At 54.6% G+C, this 11,791-nt stretch overlaps 1 protein-coding gene across 1 annotated transcript; it reads left to right on the plus strand.

The window, feature by feature from the left end:
* Positions 1 to 2,832: 2,832 nt before the first annotated feature.
* On the plus strand, positions 2,833 to 11,251 carry Tgif2 (TGFB-induced factor homeobox 2). Its single transcript, XM_013010900.1, has 2 exons — positions 2,833 to 3,050; positions 8,798 to 11,251. Exons 1-2 carry the CDS (start codon positions 2,859 to 2,861, stop codon positions 9,323 to 9,325), a joined length of 720 nt encoding a protein of 239 aa, XP_012866354.1. The 5' UTR covers positions 2,833 to 2,858; the 3' UTR covers positions 9,326 to 11,251.
* The last annotated feature ends 540 nt before the right edge of the window (positions 11,252 to 11,791 follow it).

An 11,791-nucleotide genomic window follows, 5' to 3' on the forward strand; every position in this document is an offset into this window, starting at 1 on the left:
TCCTGATTCCTCCCCCTCCTCCCCTCCCCCTCCGGGCCCAGTTGGGAGCACAAAGCCGAGCGCGCACGCTCCGCGGGCCCCGCGTCCCGACCGGCCGCCGGCGCCGGGGAAGCGGGTGGGAAACAAACTTTTTCTGGCTCCGCGACGGACACGTGAGTTTTCTTTCTTCCAGAGCCTTCGCCGCCCCGCCCCCCGCCCAGGGCCCGCGGGGGAGCCGCCGCGCCGCGGTGACCTTGGGTGGGGGCCCGGGGGTGCGGGCGCTCGGAGCGCCGGCCGGCTCCTCGCCGCCCCGGGAGCCATGTGCTCCGCCCCGCCCGGGCCGCGGGGGAGGCGGCGCGCTTTGTGTGCACCGGCCGAGCCGAGCCCGGGGGCGCGGCCCGGGGGGCGTTGTCACAAAGTTCCCGGGGGAGTGGCCGCAGGGGGCGTGCGTGTGGGCGGGGGCGCGGGGCCCCCGGGCCGGCCGGGGCGCGGAGCCGTCGCCGGGGTCGGGCCTCCCCGGAGGGGTCGGGCAGGCCGTGCGGTGGTTCGCGCTCAGCCCGCGTAACGGAGCGCAGCATCGCAGCCTGGGAGCTCTAAGTCTGACTATCAGCTGGGAGATTTGCGTGGCTGTGTGTGTGTGTGTGTGTGTGAGTGTCGAGGTGCGAGTGTCAGCGTGCAGGGCGGGGACCTGCAGCCATAGCCTGGGGGTGCATGGCCCCAGAAGGGCTCAAGGAAATTGAAGGGGTCATCCTTAAGGCCTTCGTCGGGAGCCTAGCACCCTTGGCCGGCAGCCAGGGTGTAATCTGTGCAGATAACCTGGAGTAAACTCTGCCTGCCAAGGCTGCATCCCGGAGCCTAATTCCAGCCAGTCTGGGGGCTGGAAATGTCTGACCTCCCTCAGGCAGCAGCTGCTGATGGGCACCTCCGAGTTGTGCCCCCTCTCACCTCCAGGTGGCCTAGCCGAGGGGAGACCCTTCCCTGGAAAGCTAAGCCCAGAGGTCTGGGCTGGGGCCCAAGTGCAGGAAACAAAACCTGGTGATGCCAGTCCATTGGCCTGGCCTTGTGGAGGAACTGTTCTAAGGCTGAGAAAGGAGGCCTAGAACTTTGGTTTTTAAAGTGTAATTTTTTTTCTACTTGGTGAACAAAAACTTTGCAGGATGAGTTGCTGAGTTACATTGTCCGAGGGCAAACTTTCCATCACTTGACAGGTAAAGGAGGTCCACTACCGTCCCAGGAAGACGGAGGGTCACACAGCCTAGAAAGGAGGAAGGGAAGGGCCTGACCTCGGAGGTCTTACTGAACATCTAACAGGACTGACTCCTCTTATTGCAGGGTACACCGTAGTTATACATGGATTTCTGAGCTATGCTAGAATTTTGAGACTTCTTACTGGGCTTTGGGAAACCTGAGAGGCAAAGTAGAAATAAGTGTCAAGAGCCTGGCATGGTGGTACACGCTTATAATCCCAGGACTGGAGATGCTGCAGCAGGATTCTGAGTTCTAGTCCTGCCTAAGCTACATAGCAAGGCAATCTCAAGGAAGAATTACTTATTTGTTTGACAATATAACTCACACGTGCACATCAGTATTGGAGCCTGAATCGAGGGCCTGGTGCTCTCTGCTTTCTTGTTCCTGGTTGACATTCTATCACTTGAGCCATGTCTCCAGTCAGCATTTTGTTGGTTAACTGGAGATGGAGTCTTGCTGTCTTTTCTGTCTAGGCTGCTGGTTTTGTTTTTGTTTTTTTGGGGGGTCCGGTCGTGGGGCCTGAACTCTGGGCCTGGGCGCTGTCCCTCAGCTCTTCAGCTCAAGGCCAGTGCTCTGCCACTTGAGCCACAACGCCACTTCTGGCTTTTTTCTTTTTGCTTATGTGGTGCTGAGGAATCAAACCCAGGGCCTCAGGCATACAAGGCAATCCCTCTACCACTGAGCCACCTTCCCAGCCCCTAGGCTGCTGGTTTTAAGCTGTGATCCTCCAGTCAGCCTCCTGAGTAGCTGGGATTACCAGCATGAGCCTCCAGTTCACACACAGCCTTTTATTATGCTGGTCTTGGGGCTTGATACCAGGGTGCTGTCTGTCCCTGAGCTCTTTTTTTTTTTATCCCCCTCAAGGCTAGTGATCTTCCACTTGAAACACAGTCAGTTTTTTGGTGGTTAATTGGAGATGAGTCTTAATGGACTTTCCTGCTTGGGCTGGTTTCAAACCAAGATCCTGTTCTCTATAATAGATCAGTTTCTTCCTTTGGAGAGGCAATTTGAAGGAATTAAATGACACCATAGAGATAATGTGTCCAGTATGGAGCAGGACAAACAGATTGAGGCCAGGTATGGTAGGATACACCTGTATTCCCAATGCTTGGGAAACTGGGGCAAAGAAGAGTTGGAGTTCCATCAGAACACTTGGCCAGACCTTATCTGGGAAAAACAGAACAATTTCAGGTGATGGCAGCTGTAATTTTAGCCCCAGCCCTACTTGGAGATGAGCTGCCACTCTTTTCAGTAGTTCCTACTTGTCAGTGGACCCTTCTTCCTGGCTGTTCAGCCTGAGGGTTTGAACCTGGGCCTGGGAGTTGTCTCTGAGTGTTTGTGCTCAAGGTTAACACTTTACCCTTTGAGCCAAAGCTCCACGTCCAGCTTTTTGGTAGTGTATTGGAGATGAGAGTCTCAGACTTTCCTGCCTGCACTGGCTTCAAACCGAGATCCTCAGATCTCAGCCTCCTGAGTAGCTAGGATTACAGGCGTGAGCCACCAGGGCTTAGCTCTCATCCTAAGACTTTGAACTACCACTCCTCCATTTCTGATGGCCCAAGTGCCTTTGCGTGATGTCCCTGTCCCCTTTATTGTCCTAGGCTCAGAGGTCCAGTCTAGCCCCAGGCACCATGTCTGACAGCGATCTGGGTGAGGAGGAAGGCCTCCTGTCCCTGGCAGGCAAGAGGAAGCGCAGGGGGAACCTGCCCAAGGAGTCAGTGAAGATCCTTCGAGACTGGCTCTACCTGCACCGCTACAATGCCTACCCCTCCGAGCAGGAGAAGCTGAGCCTTTCAGGACAGACCAACCTCTCAGTGCTTCAGGTAAGAGGGGACCTGGCTCTGTCACTGACACTGTGTGGGTCAAGTGAGGACACACACTCCCTGCCCGATGGACAATGCCATGAGGATAGGACATTGTAACCCAGTCAGAAGTTTTCAAGTCCATCTGAGGGGCTAGGAGTTGGTAACAGTGTCTGGGTGTCATTGTCACTGACCTTGGAGGCCTGGTGAGTGGCTGGGATCCTGGGCTTCAGTGTCTGGGTGTCATTGTCACTGACCTTGGAGGCCTGGTGAGTGGCTGGGATCCTGGGCTTCAGCTTCTTGCCCCCAGCACTGTTTGCAGGGACCGAAGGGCTTTTTGGTGTGGCAAAGAACTAAGTTGTAGCCGTACACCAGCGGCTTATGTCTCATCTGATGAGGGATGAAATTTGAAGCCAAAGCTAACCAAGACACAATAGTCCATGAGAGTTCATCCCCAGTTAACCAACAAAAAAGCAGCGCTGAGCTGGGCATCTGTGGGTTCACCTTTATTGTAATCCTGGTGTGCCTAAAGTGGTAGAATACCAGTGATGAACAAGCAAGTAGACTTCTTAGAAAGCTCTGATTTGAGGCCGGGCACTGTAATCCTAGCTACTCAGTAGGCTGAGATCTAAGGATTTCGGCCCAGGCAGGAAAGACAATGAGACTCTTATCTCCAGAAAACCGTAAGTGGCATCGTAGCTCAAGTGGTAGAGTGCTAGCCTTGAGCCAAAGAGCCGAGGGACAGTGCCCAGGCCCAGAGTTCAAGCCCCACGACTGACAAAAAAAAAAAAAACAACTATGTGTGTGTGTGTGTGTGTGAGAGAGAGAGAGAGAGAGAGAAGAGAGCAGAGGAGGAGGCAGGGAGGGAGAGGTCGAGAAGAAAGCAGAAGTCAGGTTCAAAGCCCCGTTCCACCTGTAGGAGCCTTGAAAGGAGGGCGAGGTCCCTCTGCTTCCGGGTGGAACTGGCCCTGTTGTTGAGCCCCAGCGCCTTTGCTCTGTGTCCCTGGTGTAGAGATTGGAGACACTGTTCACTCCCCCCCTGTGTCCAGCTGCACTCCTCCCCAGCCTCACAGCGGAGGTGCACTCCTGCCCAGCTGGCCTCCCGTTCTGTCATGAACCAGGCAGGCTTCTCTCCCAAGTCTGCCACCCTTTCCCCTTCTGTCCTCCCCTCCTAGGAGTGCCTTCCCTTGCCTTTACCTCAGAACCTCCTACTTGTCTGGCCTCCCAGATCCTTTCCCACTGCATGAAGATCCTCCTAAGAATCTGAGCAGACCCTGTTCTCTCCTTAGGACTTTTTATTTCCTCTTCTGGAAACAGGTTAGGGAGGTGCTTGGCATCTGGCCTGTGTGTATGTATTGGGGGGAGCTATGCTCTTCCCATGCTCACCCTGCCCCGAAGTTCAGAGGCCTTGGGCTGACTTGGGTTCTTAGCGGTAGGGGCCTGAGCACCCTCACTGTTCCCAGCTCTTTTCCCCCAGCATACCCTTGAGGAGGGTCTAGTTTGGCCACCAGCAGGGTTAGAAGGCAGCAGAGACCCAGGTCAGGTCTGGCCATAGAGCCTGAGAGCCAGGTTACATACGCAGCCTTTGCTGGCCTCTCTGCCTACATCTTTTCTCCTTTAATAAGTTTTCATACATTTGTATGGTGCTAGGACTTGAACCCAGGGCCTTGCACATTCTAAGCAAAGCGCTCTAACCACTGAGCTCTGCCCCATCCAGCTACCACTGTCCACGGTGGCCATTCTTTTTGCCTTAAAGGAGTGACTTTCAGTGAGCCAGCTCCTTATAACAGCACTGTCTTCCACAGGTTTCCGAGTTTTTCATTTGCAGAGCTTGTCCTGTCTTTCCCTGGGGCACCATTTTTGATTGTCTCCTTTAGCTGCCCACAGCGAGCTCATTAGCAAGTCAGTGAGTCATTTAGCTACCAGTTTGTTGCTACTTGCAACTTGTGGCTCCTGGGCTCTGGCAATCACCTGTCTCCCACATCTCCAGACCTTTGGAGCATTTTTCCCCCCAATCCTGAACTCAGGGCCTGGGCACGGCCTGTGAGCTTCTTTTGCTGCACTCCTCCCCAGCCTCACAGTGGAGGTGCACCCCTGCCCAGCTGGCCTCCCGTGCCGTCATGAACCAGGCAGGCTTCTCTCCCAAGTCTGCCACCCTTTCCCCTTCTGTCCTCCCGTCCTGGGAGTGCCTCCTTCCCTTGCTTCTACCTCAGATCCTCCTACTTCATGAAGACATTGCTGAGAATCTGAGCAGATGCTGTTCTCATGCATGCTAGGCAAGCACTCTACCACTAAGCCAGTTCCCAGCCCAGGGGCCTTTACTTTTGAGCTTCAGTGTGAACTCTTTCCCCCCTCCTCCCTCCCCAGGGTTCAGCTCACCAGGCAAGTTATACAGGCTAGGCACAGAACTCTCTGGATACCTTGTTTACAAACATTCTAGGTGCTCCTGCTGGTGGCTCACGCCTGTAATCCTAGCTACTCAGTAGGCTGAGATCTGAGGATTGTGGTTCAAAGCCAGCCCAGGCAGGAAAATTGGTGAGACTCTTATCTCCAATAAGAGTCTGCCCATGCTGGCTTTGAACTCCTCAGTAGATAGGATTACAGGCATGAGCCACTGGTGCCCGGCTTGGGTCTCTCTTGTTCTGTGGGCTCTGCTTACTTTCAGACCCAGACAAGGTGAGGAAAGCACTCTAGGCCTTCCTCAGGCACCTGTCCCGTCCCCAAGGCCTGTCCCACTGGCTTTGTGCTATTCCCTCTGCCCCAGGGCCAGCCTCTCTCCCTGTCCTTCATCTCTGGCAGGGCATCCTTTCACATAGGCCTGTTGGTGGCAGAGAGCAGTTTTTGAGACATCATAGAATCCTCTGGTAGCCCCTCCACTCCTTGCTGAGGACCATGGGTCGGGGCAGGTGGCCAGTTCTTTTCCTGGCCTACGTATGGGTGGCACAGCTGGACAGGCTTGGGTTACTGCCCAGATTTCTGTGCTGCAGGGCAAGCACTGGTGTGTATGTGTGTCTGTGTGTCTCTGTCTGTCTGTCTCCGCCTGCCTGCCTGTCTGTGTGTCTCTGTCTATCTGCCTGCCTCTCTGTCTTGTCTGTCTGTGGTTTCCTTGTTCTCCTGGCAGGCAAAATGGGTGGTGAGGCTGGGGGCCAGGTCCCCTCCCACTCCCTTCACTCCCTCTGGCTGCTTTCTCCTAACCTAGGTCACTGTGACCTGCATCCAGGTGAGGTGGAGGGCAGAACAGCTTTAGGAGAAAGGGCTTTCGGTTGATGTTCTTTTTGTTTGTTTGTTTGGTCATGGGGCTTGAACTCTGAGCCTGAGCACTGTCCCTCAGCTCTTCAGCTCAAGGCTAGTGCCCTACCACTTGAGCCACAGCGCTACTTCCAGTTTTCTGGTGGTTTATTGGAGATAAGAGTCTCATGGACTTTCCTGCCTGGGCTGGCTTTGAACCTCGATCCTCAGATCTCAGCCTCCTGAGTAGCTAGGATTACAGGCGTGAGCCACCAGCACCTGGCTAGGTTGATGTTCTTAGGAGGTGGTGGACCCTGTCTGGTTGAGGGTGTTGCCCATCTTCCTTGATCAGGGCTTTTCTCCTGGGGGAATCAGATTACCACCTATCTTGCAGGCCCTGACAAAATGGCCAGCAGATCTGAGCTTGACGTTTTGTGTCACCAGTTGCTGTTGGGGTTGTGGTGTCCTTCCTTCCTGTGCTTGGGGAAGGGCAGGACGGTGGGGGCAATGGCCAGGAGATGGGGAGGAAGTACCTCCCAGCTCTGTACCCCTAGGCCTGTGCCCTGGGGAAACCCTTTACCTCTCTGACCTGCACTTTTGAGATGCTACTCCCTACCTCAGACTTTTGGCATTCAAGGTTAATGTCCAGGAGGAAAAGATGCTGGCATAACACCTGGTATCAAAGGTTCTTATTAATGTTTCCTCCTGCCAGTTGTGCAGCCTTGCTTTTCTTCGCGGCTCCCTGGCACCTCTATCTAGAACTTGGCTCAGCCAGTATCAGCCATGCCTGCTGTGTATGTGCTGCGTTACTCAGGAGGACTAGAGGTACAGGAAGCAGGGTCACAGGGTCTTTGCAGGCTGACATGGAGAGGGAGAGGAGGGCCATACTGGTGGCTCCTCCCTGTCTTACAGGGAGTGCACAGCCCATTAGGAAGGAGCAGTGCCAGTTCCAAGGTACCTGCTGTCACTCACAGGTGGCTGTCCCTTTGGCTGGCATAGTTGATGGGAAGCTGGTAGCCAACAGCTTGCTCAAATAACGGGCCTTGAAAGAAGCCTGGAGCTGGTGGCTCATGCCTGTAATCCTAGCTAATATGAGGCTGAGACCCAGAGGATTGGGGTTTCAGGCCACCCAGGGCAGAAAAGTCCACAAGACTATCTCTATAATTGCCAGCAAAAAGCAAGGTTGGAGATATGGATCAAATGTAGAGTGCTAACAAATAAGTATGGGTACAAGATCCCTGGGCCTTTAACTCACACAGTAGAGCATTCTGGGCATTACCGTCGCGCACACAGGGTGGGAAGGGGGTACAGTCTGAAGGTGTCTGCTGAATTAGGAGTCAGGACCTGGAAGGACCTGGAATGCCACTGTTTAGACCTACCCTTAGTGGTTTACCAGAGCTCCAGGCTGGTGAGATGAGAGAATGTCTGTCCCGATAATGAACCTACCACCTGCATCATCTTTCATCAGTTCCTGTTTTTTTTGTTTGTTTGTTTGTTTGTTTTTCCCCTGAGCCAGCATCTTGCTGTTACCCAGGCTGGTCTCAAATTCCTGGACTCAAGCATTCCTGCCTCAGCATCTCTAGTGGCTGAGACTACAGGTACCTGCCACTATATCCAGCCTGGATGGTCATTACTTGTTTATTGTTAGTGATGACATCGTAGTAAGGCTGGTCTAGGCAAAATCAAGAGGCCCAGATTTCAGTCCCCAGTACCACCTCCCCCCCAAAAAAAATAGTCTAGAGGGTTGGATAGGGCACATCAGTGGTAGAACACTTGCTTAACACAAGCAAAGCCCTAACTAGCACCTGCCCTTTATCTGCAGCAGATAAAGGGCAGGTGCTAGCTAGGTTTATAATCTACCCCCAACCACAGGCCCCTTGAGCTCTTTAGCATCCCATGGAGTGCAGCAGGGATATGGCATGCCTGTAGTCCTGGCATTACTGGGAGGCTGTCATTTTTCTTGTCCCTGACAGCCCCTTGGTGCCTCTGGTTTGTGTTCTACAGGCCTGGGAGTGGATGGGCAGCAGTGTCTCCTCTCATCTGTTATCTCCTAGCTGGCCACAGCTCCATATTGTGTGTCCTAAACAGACCAAACATTTGTCTTCCTTTTCTGGAGGCATCGGGAATGTCGTATGAAACAGGGTCTCGCTTTGTAAGACAAGCTTGCAGTCCTAACTCAGCCTTCTTAGTGCAGGGACTATAAGCCCACTCCCCTACACCTGGCCTACTGGAATCTGACCTACCAGCCCGTCTCCTAGTTCTAGGTCCCCGACTCCTAGTCTTTTGCACATAGCAAGGGCCACTCCCTTTGTCCATAAAGAACCAAGTCCTCACTTGGCCCCTGCTGCCCTGTCTCTCCTGCTGCAGCAGGTCCCGCTGAAGATCTGCTTCCCACAGAAGCCACCAGGTCTCCCCAGCTCCATCCCTGGCCAGCCTGTACAGTTAGAAAGTTAGAAGCCCTGTGTGTGCGCACTTTGCTGTGTGTACTGCTGGGCCCTTGGGGGCTTCCCAGCTGACCTTAGCTTCTCCACGCCTTCCAGATATGCAACTGGTTCATCAATGCCCGGCGGCGACTGCTCCCGGACATGCTTCGGAAGGATGGCAAAGACCCTAATCAGTTCACCATTTCCCGACGAGGGGGGAAGGCCTCAGAAGTGGCCCTCCCCCGGGGCAGCAGCCCCTCCATGCTGGCTGTGTCCGTGCCGGCCCCAGCCCCCACCAACGTGCTGTCCTTGTCAGTGTGTTCCATGCCACTCCACTCAGGCCATGGTGAGAAGCCCATGGTACCCTTCCCACAGGGGGAGCTGGAGCCTCCAAAGCCTCTGGCCACCCCTGGTAGTACACTCACTCTGCTGACCAGGGCTGAGGCTGGAAGCCCCACAGGGGGACTCTTCAACACGCCACCCCCCACCCCCCCGGAGCAGGACAAGGAGGACTTCAGCAGCTTCCAGCTGCTGGTGGAGGTGGCACTGCAGCGGGCCGCTGAGATGGAGCTCCAGAAGCAGCAGGACCTGGCTCCCCCATTGCTGCGTGCTCCCCTCCCTCTAGTCTCCGAGAACCCCAAGTAGGCATGGCCGCCAGGCTGCTGGGGGGAAGGGGGTGCCTTCCTGGGCTCCCGGCCCCCTCCCTTCTGCCCAGAGGGTTTTCTGCAATCACTGCCAAGCATCCGGTCATCTCCTCTGTCCAGAGGTCCTCAGCAGGAAGATGCATTGCGACCTCTGCTGACTGCCATTGTCCAGGTCTCAGTCCGGAGACCTTGGGGCAGGAGACAGGCATGGTGCTGCTGCTGCTGCTTCTCCAGAGTCCCTGGGGTGCCTCGTCCCGCTGCCTTCCTGGGCTGGGCTGGAAACCTGCCAAGCTCAGGCTTCGCTGGTTGTGCCTCACTGTCCAGCCAGTTCGCACATTCCAAGTGGGACGAGAGAGAATCCAGATGATGTCCCACACCGACTCCAGTTGAATGTGTTTAGGTTTTTGCTAAACTTCTTCCCTCTGTGCTGTGGTTGGTGCTGGTGGCAGTTGCACCCTGGGAGCCCGGCACGGTCCGTGGTACGCTGAGATGCCCACCTAGGCAACCACAGTGTATCGGAAGATTTGTATTTGGGGGACCAGCTCAATCTCTGCGGCGGTGGGAAATTCCAGATGGTGGTTTTATTGTTAGCTTGGTTTACCAAATAAGGTGGTGGGGGTGGGGCAGGGGTGAAGGAAACCACAGTGGACATTGGCTTTTCTGCACCAGGCACAGAAGGGGAGAATCCCCAAATCTAGTGCTTCGATCACATAGAGCAGAAGAGAAAATGAGGGGTTTGTTTTGTTTTTACTGTATTGGGATAAGGGTTAGACTGAAGCCGGGGGCATAATTTTCTTTATCCCTTTTCAGTGTTTCCCCCTTTACGTTGCGAAAGCTTTGCCCGGCAGCCTAGGTTTTGGATTCCTTTAGGTACTTGGGGAGTGAGCCCTCTGCTGGCAAGGAAGCCCGTGCAGCGCCCACAGCCAGGTGGGAAGCTTCCGGAGGGGGCAGGGTCAGTGCCTGCAGGGGCCTGGCCTCTGCCTTCAGAAGTGACTGCGCTGGAGTGGGGTGGGGAAGCTCATCTTGGAGCCCTGAGTGCCTTCCTTCCTTTCATCCTCCTCCAAATTGCAGCCGCCAGGGCCCTGCCTAAGTGACCCAATAAATAGATCCCAGTTGATCTTCAGCTCCCCTCCCCCCCTTATTTTGCTGTTTTATTGCTGATAGTTTTCAACAGCAGTATACCCCATCTTTATGTATCCTAAGAAACACTAATCCTAGGTTTTTTTTATTAGCCCAAATATTTTTTTGTTCTAAATAACATTACTGGGCCAGAAGGTTTTTGAGGGCTCCTGACCTGTAGGTTCATGGAAGCTGGTAGGTTGGGTGTGAGGGGAAGGGATTCCTGGGTACTGACGGGTGGGCCTCAGCAGGAAGGACCCTGCTGGCCTCAGGGGCTCCTGTACGTCTCCTTGCTGTGGGAGTGGTGAGTTCTGCCTGCCTCCCTTTCTTCCTCATGCACCCCAGGGGAGCAGGATCCTCACCCTCCAGAAGCTTCTCTGGAGAAGGTTAGCGGAGTTCACAGCTATGCCTACCTGGAAGGCTGGATCCTATAGGTGACTAGGAGTGGGCCAGACTGGGTGGGACTTTCCCCATGGAGGTGCACTGAGCAGGAGGGCACAGGCCAGGGAGCCACGCTGCTGAAATACTTGGCATCCCCGTGGGTAGGAAGTGGGCGTCTTGGGGTGAGGCAGCCCTGCTTAGGTCTGGTTGTAAGGTAAGCCTGGAGGAGAAGCACACTTGTCCCACTCAATTATTTGAGCAAAAAACTACTGTAAATAACTTGTTTTTGTCTTCTGTCAAATAAAGTTTTGTTTTTAATTCTGAAGCAGAGCCGAGCTATGAGCTGGTCCTGTGGCTCTGGAGAGGCAGGCAGGTGTTACTCTGCCTTGAGCTAGCTTACTCTAGCGTAGGCAGCGCCTCGCACTTACCAGTGGGCATCCAGACCTGCCAGCCCTCCTGGGTTAGCGGTTGGGTTGAGTAACCAAGCAGTGAGGGCAAAGACTTGAACTGGGAGCTTCGCCCTCCCCTCAGGAGCGCGCATGAAGCTGGGCTGCTAGAACAGCAGACAGGAGACTGCCCCAGACCACCTGCACTTGCCATCTCTAATCTCTACCTGTTGGCTGCCATTCCCTTCACCTAAGCTAAGCTAGCTGGGGATGGATTTCTGCCAAACCCCACAGCATGCTAATTAAAGCACAGGGTACCGAAACCCAAGTTGTGAGCCCTTGTTGCTGCTGGCCAACATGTTATCTTCTAAGTTTCCAGAGGTAAGGAAGTAAGATGTTCTCTTCTAGAGAAAGGAACTGGGTGGGCATGCAGCTTACCTGCCAGTGGAGCATGGCTTTGAATTCAAGCCTGTTGTGCTTCAAGCTGTTGTGAGGCTCTCCCTACAACCTAGCTGCGCGGGTGATAGGCAGTTTACCACTGCTGCCATCTAGCTGACTTAACAGTGGAATGGGCCAGGCAT

The sequence above is a fragment of the Dipodomys ordii genome, unplaced genomic scaffold, assembly GCF_000151885.1.
Source record: "Dipodomys ordii isolate 6190 unplaced genomic scaffold, Dord_2.0 Scaffold13, whole genome shotgun sequence".
Taxonomy (NCBI): Eukaryota; Metazoa; Chordata; class Mammalia; order Rodentia; family Heteromyidae; genus Dipodomys; species Dipodomys ordii.